At 42.6% G+C, this 12,909-nt stretch overlaps 1 protein-coding gene across 1 annotated transcript; it reads right to left on the minus strand.

Annotated features, from left to right (window-relative positions):
- Nucleotides 1-433: 433 nt before the first annotated feature.
- On the minus strand, nt 434-8,104 carry LOC111949608 (PHD finger protein 13). The gene is made up of 4 exons (XM_023966925.3): nt 7,685-8,104; nt 4,275-4,361; nt 2,223-3,132; nt 434-1,951 (listed from the first exon to the last, which is right to left on the minus strand). The coding sequence occupies exons 1-4, from the start codon at nt 7,694-7,696 to the stop codon at nt 1,722-1,724; spliced, it is 1,239 nt and encodes a 412-aa protein (XP_023822693.1). The 5' UTR covers nt 7,697-8,104; the 3' UTR covers nt 434-1,721.
- Between the last annotated feature and the right edge of the window lie 4,805 nt (nt 8,105-12,909).

Raw genomic sequence — 12,909 nt, forward strand, 5'->3', positions numbered from 1 at the left:
ATGGAAAGTTTCTGGGATATTTTATTGAATCTCATGAAACATGGGACCAACACTTCACATGTTGCGTTTATATTTTTGTTCAGTATATATGATCAACAGTAGTGTGGCAGCTGACAGGAAGTTGTGCTGGAGATCGGTTGTTTAAATAGGCACTGGAAGAATACTTGCTTTATAATGGTGATGCTTTTTAAATGTATTTAACCTTTATTCAACTAGGCAAGTCAGTTAAGAACAAATTCTTACTTACAATAACGGCCTACCCTGTACCAATTGTGCCACCCTATGGGACTCCCAATCACAGCTGGATGTGATGCAGCCTGAATTCGAACCAGGGACTGCAGTGATGCCTCTTGCCATATCTGGTCTGGTGACTGATGTTGTGTACAATATACTAAATAATATGTAAACAGTATAGAACACAGATGAGACTGAGTTAGTCCTTTACCTTTATTACTGCATGTGTCAGATATAAGATATAATAAACAACTCTAAAAAGCAAACTATTTACATCTTACTAAAGGTTTACCATCTGATATACACCGAGTGTGACAATCTTATACATCAAATGGCAACAACTGTGGAAATAACTGAAAATGCATATTTAGAGAAAGTAGTCCCCAGAAACCTGTCTATGGGTCTCAAATGGCACCCTATTCCCTACATAGTATTGTACTAAGTAGTGAATTGAACATACTAGTGTAGATGAGCCAAGGCAAGCCCTTAGGTTCAGTGATGCACAAATGAAGAGATGGGTGGAAGGAGGGAGTAATTAAGGGAGGGAGGAAGGTATGGGTGGGTGGCAGAATAGAGGGGTGGGGGTAAATGAGATTAGCATGTGAGAAGATGTTATGTTCTCACCACAACAATAACAGCAGACCGTTACCAAACACATTCCTCTTTCACCCCTGCCCTCACGCCATTCCCCCAATCCCTCTTTCTCACTCTCCTGTAGCCTCTCATTCCTTCCTGAGTAGACATGATTGTCTGTGAATGCATGGACATTGTACTGTTCTGGGGAGAGTGATAGGATCTTACAATGCCTGGATAAGTATCAGCTAGCCACATATGTTATAACAATCTGGTGCCCAACGGCACAGTTGATGTGGCACGCAACCATTGGTTGATGAATGTAACATCTGAGCAGGTGAACAACCATAGACTCATGGCTTGGTTGCTGATGGCAGTGTCCTGGGTCGTGTTCATTAGGCACAAAATGGAAGAAAAAGGACCGAAACATGGAGGACTACCTGGACTTGTCCAATAACAGAAGTTAATTTACTTTTTTTGTGTCTTACTGAACACAACCCTGGTGGCGGTTTTTGCAGATTGACAAAATGGACCAGCATAGAACTTAGAACTTGATGCTCACTAGTGGTCAACGTCCCAAATGGCACCCTACATAGGGCTCTGGTCAAAAGTAGTTCACTATATAGGATACCTAAGTCAGTTGCGCAACTGAATGCATTCAACCGAAATGTGTCTTCAGCATTTAACCCAACCCCTCTGAATCAGAGAGGTGCGGGAGGCTGCCTTAATCGACATCAACAGCGCCCGGGAAGCAGTTGTTGTTTGGGGTTGCTACATAGCTCAAGGGCAGAACAGCAGATTTTTCCACCTTGGGGATTCAAACCAGTGACCTTTCGGTTACTGGCCCAATGCTCTTAACCACTAGAGCTACCTACTGCCAATTGGGACGCAGACAATGAACCAGCTGGTGCTCTCTAGTCGCTGAAGCGTTTGCGGGGGGCGATCCGCGCCCGGTTGGAGCGTCTGATGTTGGTCTTGGTATCTCGGCAGGGCTGGCAGATGAAGACTTCAGGAACATGGGTGCGGCGGATCTTAGCGCAGGACAGGTGCACCCAGGTGCCACACTCACTACACTCTATCATGGGCCGACCCGCAAATGGCTTCAGGCAGAAACAGGTGATCAGGTCCCACGAGTCGTCCTCATCTGAGAAGAGAGAAATCGAAGAGAGACGTTATATTAAACACAGTCTCTGTTTTAAACGATCAATGATGGTTGTAGATGGTGATAAGGTAATGAGTGAGCTGTGTCCAAAACTGCACCCTGTTCCCTATTACTTTTGACCAGWGCCCTACTAGGGTCCTGGTCAAAAGTAGTTCACTATATAGGGAAAATGGGCCCTGGTCAAAATGTATGCAAGAGGAGAGTGTGTCATTTGGGATGCTTCTTTAGTCTCAGGTGGGGTTCCTCTACTCACCCTCCATCTTGCGGTTGTCTGCAGACGTGTCCTCTCCATCGCTCCCTCCCTGGTCTGTCTGGTAGTTGCTCCCTCCATGGTCCCGGTCCTGGTCGGGGCTGCTGCCCTCCTCTGTGTGGTAGCCTGTCTCTTGGTCTTCAGCTAGCTGACCTCTCAACCTCCTGTCCATCACCATCCTCAGGATATCTGACCTCTGACCCCTGTCTATGCCTCCTTCACTCCCAGACCCCTCCCAGCTCTCCCGCGACCTCTTCTCTTCCTTTCTTCTCTTTTTTTCTCTGTCTCCCAGCCTGTGAGGACTGCTCCTCTCCGTCTCATAGCTTGCCATTGTCATGTCAACTGGCTGCTCTGTCACTTCCTGTTCTTCACTTCCTTTCTTCTGAGGGGTTGTAGCGTCGCTCTTCTTCCCAGCCGACCCGTTGGGGTCTGGTGTGTCTGTCTGACCGTTGTTGGTCTTGTTCCTGTGGTCAGACAGAGAGCTGCTGGGGGTGGCTTCAGGGAAGAGTTGAGTCAGGGAAGATTGGGGAAGTTTACAGTCATGGTCACATTTGGGATCTGTCAGAGGATGTGTTTTGTTGTCAGTAGGACAGCTGTTGTGGTTGGTCCATCCAGACGGGGGCTGGTGCTGCTCATGGATCTCTGGCGTTCTGCTGACCGTTGATCTAGGGGCAGCATGTTTCGTATTGGGAGACTTCTTGGCACTTCCTCCTCTAGGCTTCTTCTCCCCCTGACCAGGCCCGACTGGCTTCCTGTCTGACCTCCTCTTCACCTCCTTCCCTTCCTCCTTCTGGCTCTGAGCAGAGGAGCCACAGTCTGAGGTAGGAGAGGACTGGTAGGCCCATGGACTGGTACTGTGGCTGGTGCTGCAGGGGTTGCTGTCCCTGGGCTTGCTCTCACTACACCACCACTCCTACAGGGGGATACATCACCATGGAAATACAACAGCAGAACTGAAGACATCATTCAACAGGAATATACTGAACAAAAATATAAAAACGGAACATGCAACAATTTAAACATTTTACTGAGTTACAGTTCATATAAGGAAATCAGTCAATTGAAATAAATTCATTAGGCTATAATCTATGAATTTCACATGACTGGGAATACAGATATGCATCTGTTGGTCACAGATACCTTAAAAAAAGGTAGGGGTGTGGATCAGAAAACCAGCTAGTATCTGGTGTGACCACCATTTGCCTCATGCAGTGAGACACTTCTCCTTCGCATAGAGTTGATCAGGCTGTTGATTGTGGCCCATGGAATGTTGTCCCACTCCTCTTCAATGGCTGTGTGAAGTTGCTGGATATTGGTGGGAACTGGAACACACTGTCATACACGTCGACCCAGATCATCCAAAACGTGATCAATGGGTGAGAATGCTGACCATGGAAGAACTGGAACATTTTCAGCTTCCAGTAATTGTGTACAGATCCCTACGACATGGGGCTGTGCATTTATSKTGKWYKAYSAGGTGATGGCGCCGGTTGGACTTACTGCCAAATTGCCTAAAACAACGTTGGAGGCGGCTTATGGTAGAGAAATGAACATTGAATTCTCTGGTAACAGCTCTGTTGGACATTCCTGCAGTCAGCATGCCAATTGCATGCTCCCTCAACTTGAGATGTATGGCATTGTGTTGTATGACAAAACTGCTCATTTTAGAGTGGCCTTTCATTGTCTCCAGCACAAGGTGCAACAGTGTAATGATCATGCTGTTTAATCAGCTTCTTGATATGCCACACCTGTCAAGTGGATTGGATTATCTTGGCAAAGGAGAAATGCTCACTAACAGGGATGTAAACAAATTTGTGTACAACATTTTGAGGATCTTTTATTTCAGCTATGAATCATGGCACCAACACTTTACATGTTGCGTTTATATATTTTTTCAATGTAGAAACAATAAGACATCAATTTGGTGTTAATAAGCTACATCTCAGTCTTAATTGAACAGGGGAAAACTGTGTTTTACCAACCTACCTCTGTTTGATAGGGGATGTATCCAGCGTAGGCCAACACAAAGGTGAAAACTGTGTTTTACCAACCTACCTCTGTTTGATAGGGGATGTATCCAGCGTAGGCCAACACAAAGGTGCAAAACTGGTTGAAGTCTTCCACAGTGCGTTTTCTCTTTCTCTGCGGAATCAAACAAACACCTTGTTATTATAGACCATTAATAACCACATAGCATGTGCCGAGTACCTCCAATCCATGCAACTGACCCATAGCACCGGGTAGGCAGTGTGCACATTTGAGACCATTCCATTGGTCTTGAAAGCAAACTCCGCCTACTCGGTGCACCCAGCGAGCTGAAACAAACGCACCTAAGTGCAATAGTAAACTGCCATGAGCCAAAGTGCGGGAGGCGCTGTCACACCGACCAACCAACCAGTTGTAGGCTAGCCTACACTTCGTTCGGTCGACAACATCAAGACAGTTATAACAGACAAACCCGCTGTGTGAAAGCAGGCATCATAGTAATGATACAACGATTGCCAACTGATTTAGAATGTCAGGGCCCACGCCTTTTGAAATGTAAACGTTATTAACCTGGATAGATGGTGGGACTGACCCGGTGTGGCCAAGAGAGAATCCTATACTGGAAAAACAGCTATATATCCTAGAGGTGATCAAGCTCAACCAAAACTAGAAAAGTACATTACCTGAAGAAAATGTGGTGTGCTTGTTTTAAAGTATTTGTGGTTGTGAAATAAGTTATAGTAATGGTAGTGAATGGTTATAGTTAAAAATGTAGGTAGATGGAAAGATTGATTGAAAGGATAAGATATGATAGCCTGAACATGTGAAAGTTGGTTTGGCGGCTTGATCGGTTAAAGAATGACTGTTTGTGGGATAGTTTACGCTAATTTATGCAAATGTTTATAGCTAATCAAGATTTTTTATTTATTAAATGAGGATAGCTTGAACATTATAAAGTTGGTTTGGCGTGTCTAGCTTGAATGGTTCAAGAGTTGCTGTTGGTGAGTTATTTTATGCTAATTTATAGACAAAGAATTTTAAAATTAGGATAGCCTGAACATTTTAAAGTTGGTCTTTAGGAGCAGGACCATTTTGAATAGCTACCTCTGTAGTCCTATGGTTCTCATTCAAACCCGTGTTAAATTATGCAAARCTTAAATGGTTATAGGTGAAAAAGTATCAATATGAAATTAAAAAAGTAATATGTTTAGGAACATAAAAAACATTTATTTCAAAAGAACAGAATAGCATGTTTTAAGTTGTATTTATCTGTGCTTTATAGCAGAGGCTATGAAATCAACTTGTTCATTTAGCAGACTTATATTCCCTTGCCCTACCACAGTCAAAACATTTTACAGTAAAAATGTCATGGAAACAAGAGAGGATATTTATTGCTGATTGTCGCCAGTACTCACATGAGGAACGCACCGGTATGGAGCCTCAGTTATTCTAGGAAAAAGTCATACTTTGAAACAGACAATCTGCCAATTTGTAGAGTTGTTTGGCAAAAATAGGTTAATTAAAAACCTTGAAATCTGCTCTTTCCGACAGGGTATAGCAATCAAAACGACTGGCCTGCATGGACCTCTGTAGACTGAAATGGAAGTGCTATTTCATAAGCCCCGGTCCCTTCTTTTCCAATGCATTGGTGCATTTGTCATCGCATAATGCGCTGGTCATCAGCCTCTTCATAATCAATTGATAACATTGTCACCCATCAGACTATTGGCAATTTAATATTTATTATAATATGTTTGAAATTAGTTTCAATATAGTTTAGGTCAACTGTTGTCRTAGTCAGAAAATACACTATAATCTTATTTTAGTATTTACACGTTTGGATCAATCAATACATTCTGTCTAATTACAATTTACATTTGGTGTRCTGAGGTTTCTTGACACATTTTAACTAAATACATGCATTCATTTAGCAATGTATTGTTTATTATGGAATATTTACACAGTTGAAATCACTGATTCAATACCATTCTAGTAGTTATGGATTTCCGGCGTGCTGACTTAATAATATATATTTTATTTTACTAGGCAAGTCAGTTAAGAACAAAATCTTATTTTCAAAGATGGCCTGGGGTTAACTGCCTTTGTTCGGGGGCAGAATGACAGTTTAAAACCTTGTCAGCTTGGGGATTCGATCTCGCAACCTTTCGGTTACTAGTCCAATGCCACCAGGCTACCTCCAGCCCCTTAGCAGTTTAAGCGCTAGAGCGAGTGGAATAATAATAATAACAATATGAGTATATAAGACATCTAGAGTTGTGCTTTGAAAGAACCCACAACTTTAGGCTAAGATTATTTTGACAAACTTTCAAAAGGCCTGACACTGGAATGACAAAATGGACAGCCCTTCAAAAACGTGTACCCAAACAGCCTACAACGCATGAAAATGTAGCCTAGCCCAAGAAAGTCTCGCGAATATTGCATAGACAGACAGACCTGTGTTGATATACATAGGCTATTGCAACACTGTCGCAACTCGATTGGACATCATGTATAACTTAATAGCAACATTGTATCGGAGTGTGTAAAGCCGGGGCTAATGGGGGAGGGGAGTAAACGAGGGCTGAAACAGACTGTAGGTGCACCTAGAACAGAAACACTGACAACGAAGCCGGTCTCGGTTGTTTCTCGGCGCGCCAACGGTAGACTAGTCGTCATTTCAACAAGACAACTGTTCGTGTATAGGCTGGCTAGCAGTATTGTCATTATCATCCCATCCGAGATTTGACAGTCAGGAAAAAAAATCTACTTCATGTCTGTCTCTACACCGGGGTCGTCTGCATAGGAAGTGATCAACGCATAACGAGACAAACACTGATCCCAAAATCAATCAAATAATCCTCTACTGTCCTTAAAAGTAATTGTATCTAAAGATGGCGACGAAGATGTAATTTCATCGTAACATGATTGCTGGGCGGTCACCAGAGAAACATGACAGTGGGTTAGACTGTTGAAGTAGGCTAGTAAAATGTAACCTTCACTTCACCAAATAGTTTCTCTAAATTAGAGAGCTTAATCAGATGGCATCCTAGTCTACTCAAGGATCTAATTTTTCATTACCATAAAGTTGCGATTGTATATCAATCAGCGGAGTGCCAAATATTTCAGCGACACAATAGAATTCCTCCTGACATGGCTTCTGTAGTCTAGCCTAGGCTACACACACTCGATGCTGCGCAGGAAAAAAATAAGTTGTGTCAACGTTTTCTGGACACCCAATAAACTAGTGGTCACGTTTCACACGAAATGCAAATAAAAGAGCATCCATCGTCGTCGATGTTTTTTCACTACCATCATTTAAAGGTGTTTGATTCATTAGGCTACGCGGAAAGAACGTTGTCGTATCCAAGTCGCGCGCCCTGGACACGCCACAACAAGCTTGCAACCTACACGGAAACTTGTTTGTTCTTACCACTTCGGAAAACATTTACCAACAATGTAGGCTAATAAACCATACATACCTGGGTTAACATTGTTGTATGTCTCTGCAAACAAAATGCTGAGGGTGAGGTCTTGTTCTCCTTGCTCGGCTGTAGCCTTGTCCTGATCTTCAATCGACGAAATTAGATATTTTAGGATAACAAATATCGATGTTCTAGTTACAACAACACGTTCGTTACAACAGACAACATTTAGCTACTAGACATTCTAGCATTGTCAGCAACGATGTTGTTTGATTCACAAAATGTTTAATGATAAACCAGCGGTCTGAGAATGCAGACTAAGAGCGAAAATGTACTGTTCTTTGGTAGTCTCTCTACGAACAATTGTCTTTGTCGCTGCCGGGCAAGCTGTCCTATGATATAAAAAGCAACGAAAAGTACACTGACTCGTGACGGTGGGAGATCCGCGAAACGATCACATTCTATTAGTGACATCAGTCCCCGGAGCAGGACAGGACCGCTTTAACTCAAAAGAGGAGGGTAACTCCCGTTTCCTAGATGGTTGAACGAATACTGTCTAAAATAACTATTGGAGTACAAAAAATATGCGTTATAAATTGTAGCACAATATTATAATACTATAACACATTTGCATGACGCAACTAAAAACAAAACTTACTACATATAGCGTATCCTTTGTGGAACACCCCTGTCCAGTCAGATGGTTGAGTCCGTCCGTCATCTAGTAAGACACTGAACAGTAGGATATATTATCATATCTCCCGCGAAAAGTCGGCAACTGATCATGAAGCACAGGTGCCCTCATTCAATTTGAACTGATTTGAAGTTGCATGTTTTTAACTTTGAGAAAGTAACTGTGAGCCATGTAAAATCATAATTTCATTATGTTTATGTCAAATGGTTAGCCTTCTGCGKAAGTATTTACAAATATTTCAAAATTACAACATGGTGTTTGGCTAGTCAAGCCTACTCTGGCACAAAAACATTCCATAGTCTACCAGTAGAGGGTGTTGTAACACTTGTTACCTGGGACAGTAGCCTCTCACTCTCACTTTTAAAATAGTGAAGGCAGGCCCAGTCCACTTACACTGAAAATAAAGACAGAAAACCTGCACACAGAAAAATGCCATTCCAGAGTTCTTTAATAGATCCTGCCCGCAATAGATGACATGTCAACTGCCTTGGTCAGGTGATCAGACATGTCCAGAAACAACCAAGGCAAGTCTGTGGGTCAGAAGACTCAGAAACCTCTACTGTTACTTTGAACCCAAATAGCATTCTTGAGAATAGAAAATGTTTTAAATAAATATATAACATAAAATGTGATAAAAATGAATAAATACTTGAGATATGACTAAACATAATTTCTTTKATTGATGCGGAGTGCAACTTTTAGTCCCAGTGTGTGTGTGTATATGTGTGTGTGCGCGCGTATGCACTCGTGTATGTGTGTGTGTGTTACGTGTCCCTCCCCAGGGGTCTCTGTATCTGCTGAAGCTTATGACCTGACAGTGAAACTCTGTCAGGGGGAGTGGCATTGGTGTCACTTCCCCACCCACTGTGGTACACCTGGACTTCATCAGTGATCTCATCGGGCGAGTAGTCTCCTCCAACGCCCACGTCACCTGCGTTGAACCCGGTATACTTCTGTATTTGTGTGCGTGTGTCTTCTGTATTTGTGTGCGTGTGTCTGTGTGTATTTGTGTATGTATGCGTGTGTTCCTTACCTGGGTAGTATATAGCTGTGGGCAAAGGGCTGACGGAGGTCCAGGTGAATACCTCACTGGGCACTCTCAGACTGTCCGACCACATACATACCTCCAGCACACCCACCTGGGAGGACAGGAAGTAGATCAGTGTTTCCCATCATTAGTATTTAAAAGCAATCCAATGCTTTTAAATCCTTCAGGGGGAGTGGACCCATGCACAATTTTACATGGCTCACATGTAGTGACTTTCTCAAAGCTAAAAGGAGTAACTATCTACTTCAGTGTTTCCCAATGCTGGTTCTGGGGACCCAGACGGGTGTATTTGCTCTAGCACTAACACACCTGATTCAACTTGATGATGAGTTGATATGTTGATTCAGGTGTGCTAGTGCTAGGGCCCTTTTATTTCAATGAGTCTCAATAAATTACAATGGGAACCTATCATAGTGGCTCCTCACCGGCATATCCAGGAAGTCTGGAGTCATTGAGTGGGCGTGAAAGTTCTGAACTACAAACTCATTGGCCCGCTGGAGGAGGGCGGCGGAACCGTATCCCTCGGTGAGGGCCAATAGCATCAGGCAGTTGGAGAGCTCCAGGGTTTCAATCAGGAGCACAGACACCTGGGAAACAGAACACAGGTCAATATATCAACATCACCTCTGAAGTTTCTGAATGGATTTGACATACAGTATGTATCTGACCCAGATCTAGGGTTTATTCCAAATGGCACCATATTCCCTTTATAGTGCAATACTTTTGACCATGGCCCATAGGGCTTTGGTCAAAAGTAGGGCATAGGGTAGGGTGTAATTTGGGTTAKCCCTGATGGGTTACCCCTGTTGTAGTGTACCTGTAGGAAAGAGACGAGCTGGAACAGCATGTCTACGTTTTCGTTGGGCGATGACCATCTCTCCAGAGTGAAATAAGTCCAGGTAGCAGCGTACGGCTGGTTACCCAGGGTACCATCCCATCCCCACACTCACGCATTTTCAACTCAAACATGGCCCTGCAGACAGAGAACCGTTAGAGCAAACACACGCACGCACACATGCACGCACACACAAACACACACACATACACCAACCTGAAGATGTTGCTGCAGGCAGCCAGGACACAGGGGAAGGTCTGTTCCTGGACTGTTACAGTGAAGTCAAACAGCAGGCCTCTCTCTCTGAACAATCTGAGCATGCCCAGTAACTGCTGGCTGTGAGCCTCCGACACACACAGCTCAGACCTGTGATCCAGAATATAGGGAATACCGTAGGGAACGTAGTCGGTTCCCTCGGACTGGGAGTCGGATCCCTCAGACCGTGGGTCCATGATCGCTCCAGAGCCCGGGACAGAATCACAAAAACGTTATTATCAGTTTTATGTTCTAAGGTTGTATATTATGCAAACTAGGGGCATCAACTGAATGAGAAGAGGAGGACAGGTAGAGGATGATGAGGTGGAGGAGGAGGAGAGGAGGAAGAGGAGGGGAGGAGGAGGAATGGCTTTGATAGCAGCAGTGAGTCTATGTAGTTATTAAGTGGGGATCTTTCAACGATCATTCTCACAATGGCACATTGGTAGTAGTCAGGGCTGGATTTGATTAAAACTCTGGATGGGAGACCAAAGGCATAGCTGTAGATGAATCAACTGTCCAGTAGGAGGTTCTACCCAGCCTTAACCTTGGAATCTCATATCTCAACTTTTATTTACAAATACTGTATTTTTCTTATAGTAATTGTCATTGTTTTTAAAACACAATGTGAAACCTATAAGAAAAATATTTATTTATTAGAGGTTACATTCTCAGAACATAATTCATATATTTTGTCTCAAATATGTCTTACCATTTCTTTGTAGGAAATGCACCACAATCATGTATTCAATTGTGTATGTCATATAAGTAACACATATACAAATACAACACTGCCATATAAGGAAAAACATACAACATCTTACTAGATCCTTATCAGATTACCTAGATTTTTGGAAAAATAATGTTCTTCTGCCATTCAAGATTCTTATTAGATTTTCATGATTATTTTCCATATGGGGCCTGTGCAAGCTCTATAGCCTAGTAGTCTATCTATAGATCATTCCTGTGGAGCTGGTTAGACAGTTTAGGATTCAGGGAGAGAGATGGAAGATTGATTGACAGAGGGAGATGGGTAAGAATAACATTTGCATGCAGTCTACCTTATCATATCTCAACTGTCTGTGAACACACGGAGGTTGTGTCTACATGTCAGTTATTATTTATCCCAAAGCAGATCAGTAGTATTGCTTCTGTGCCTTGTTTAGCATCATATATTGAGTGAATCACAAAGCAGACTATTAGTTCGCTAACTGTTTATAATAAAGTATTTGACGAGCACTACCTCGGGAAAAACAAKGTTTTTTGTCCATAGATTTGATCAGCTGATCTGATCCGATGTTTGTAAACAATGTTGTGCGCGTGCTAGTAAAGGTTTCAGCACCACGGACAGCTCGCTATCCTACGGGAAGAGCGAAGCCACGCGAGGACATGAAGTGAAAAATACTCAACGTGCGACCTCATTCCAAGATTTCAAGTATGAAGTATTTCAACTGTCTATGTTTTTTGTTTTTTTGTCTCAATGTATTATTATTTAATCAGGTGATGTTTCACGCATTGAGGCCTGCAGTTAACATAGAAAATGTATATCTTCATGTGAAAATATCTTGCTTAATTGGGTTTATGTTTGAGATCAATGAAGACTCACTCATTAAATTGACACACCCCACAATGAATGTGGAATAAAACATGTATTTATTATTCCTCCTGCCAACTAGTGGAGAAATATTACAACTAATACCAAACACCTATACTGTACATACAGTTGAAGTCGGAAGTTTACATACACCTTAGCCAAATACATTTAAACTCAGTTTTTCACAATTCCTGACATTTAATCCTAGTAAAAATTCCCTGTCTTAGGTCAGTTAGGATCAGCACTTTATTTTAAGAAAGTGAAATGTCAGAATAATACTAGAGAGAATAATTTATTTCAGCTTTTATTTCTTTCATCACGTTCCCAGTGGGTCAGAAGTTTACATACACTCAATTAGTATTCTGTTGCATTGCCTTTTAAAATTGCTTAACTTGGGTCAAACATTTCGGTTAGCCTTCACAAGCTTCCCACAATAAGTTGGTGAATTTTGGCCCATTCCTCCTGACAGAGCTGGTGTAACTGAGTCAGGTTGTTGGCCTCCTTGCTCGCACACACTTTTTCAGTTCTGCCCACAAATTTTCTATATGATTGAGTCAGGCTTGGTGATGGCCACTCCAATACCTTGACTTGTTCTCCTTAAGCCATTTTGCCACAACTTTGAAAGTATGCTTGGGGTCATTGTCCATTTGAGAAGACCCATTTGCGACCAAGCTTTAACTTCCTCGACTGATGTCTTGAAATGTTCGACTTCCAGAACATACTCTATCTTCATATAGTTTCCATCCTCATCCTGGCCATCATATCTAATGTGGAAGTGCACCAGTCCCTCCTGCAGCAAAGAACCACCACAACATGATGCTGCCGACCCCCCTGCTTCACGGTTGGGATGTGTTCT

The sequence above is a fragment of the Salvelinus sp. IW2-2015 genome, linkage group LG22, assembly GCF_002910315.2.
Source record: "Salvelinus sp. IW2-2015 linkage group LG22, ASM291031v2, whole genome shotgun sequence".
Lineage (NCBI taxonomy): Eukaryota > Metazoa > Chordata > Actinopteri > Salmoniformes > Salmonidae > Salvelinus > Salvelinus sp. IW2-2015.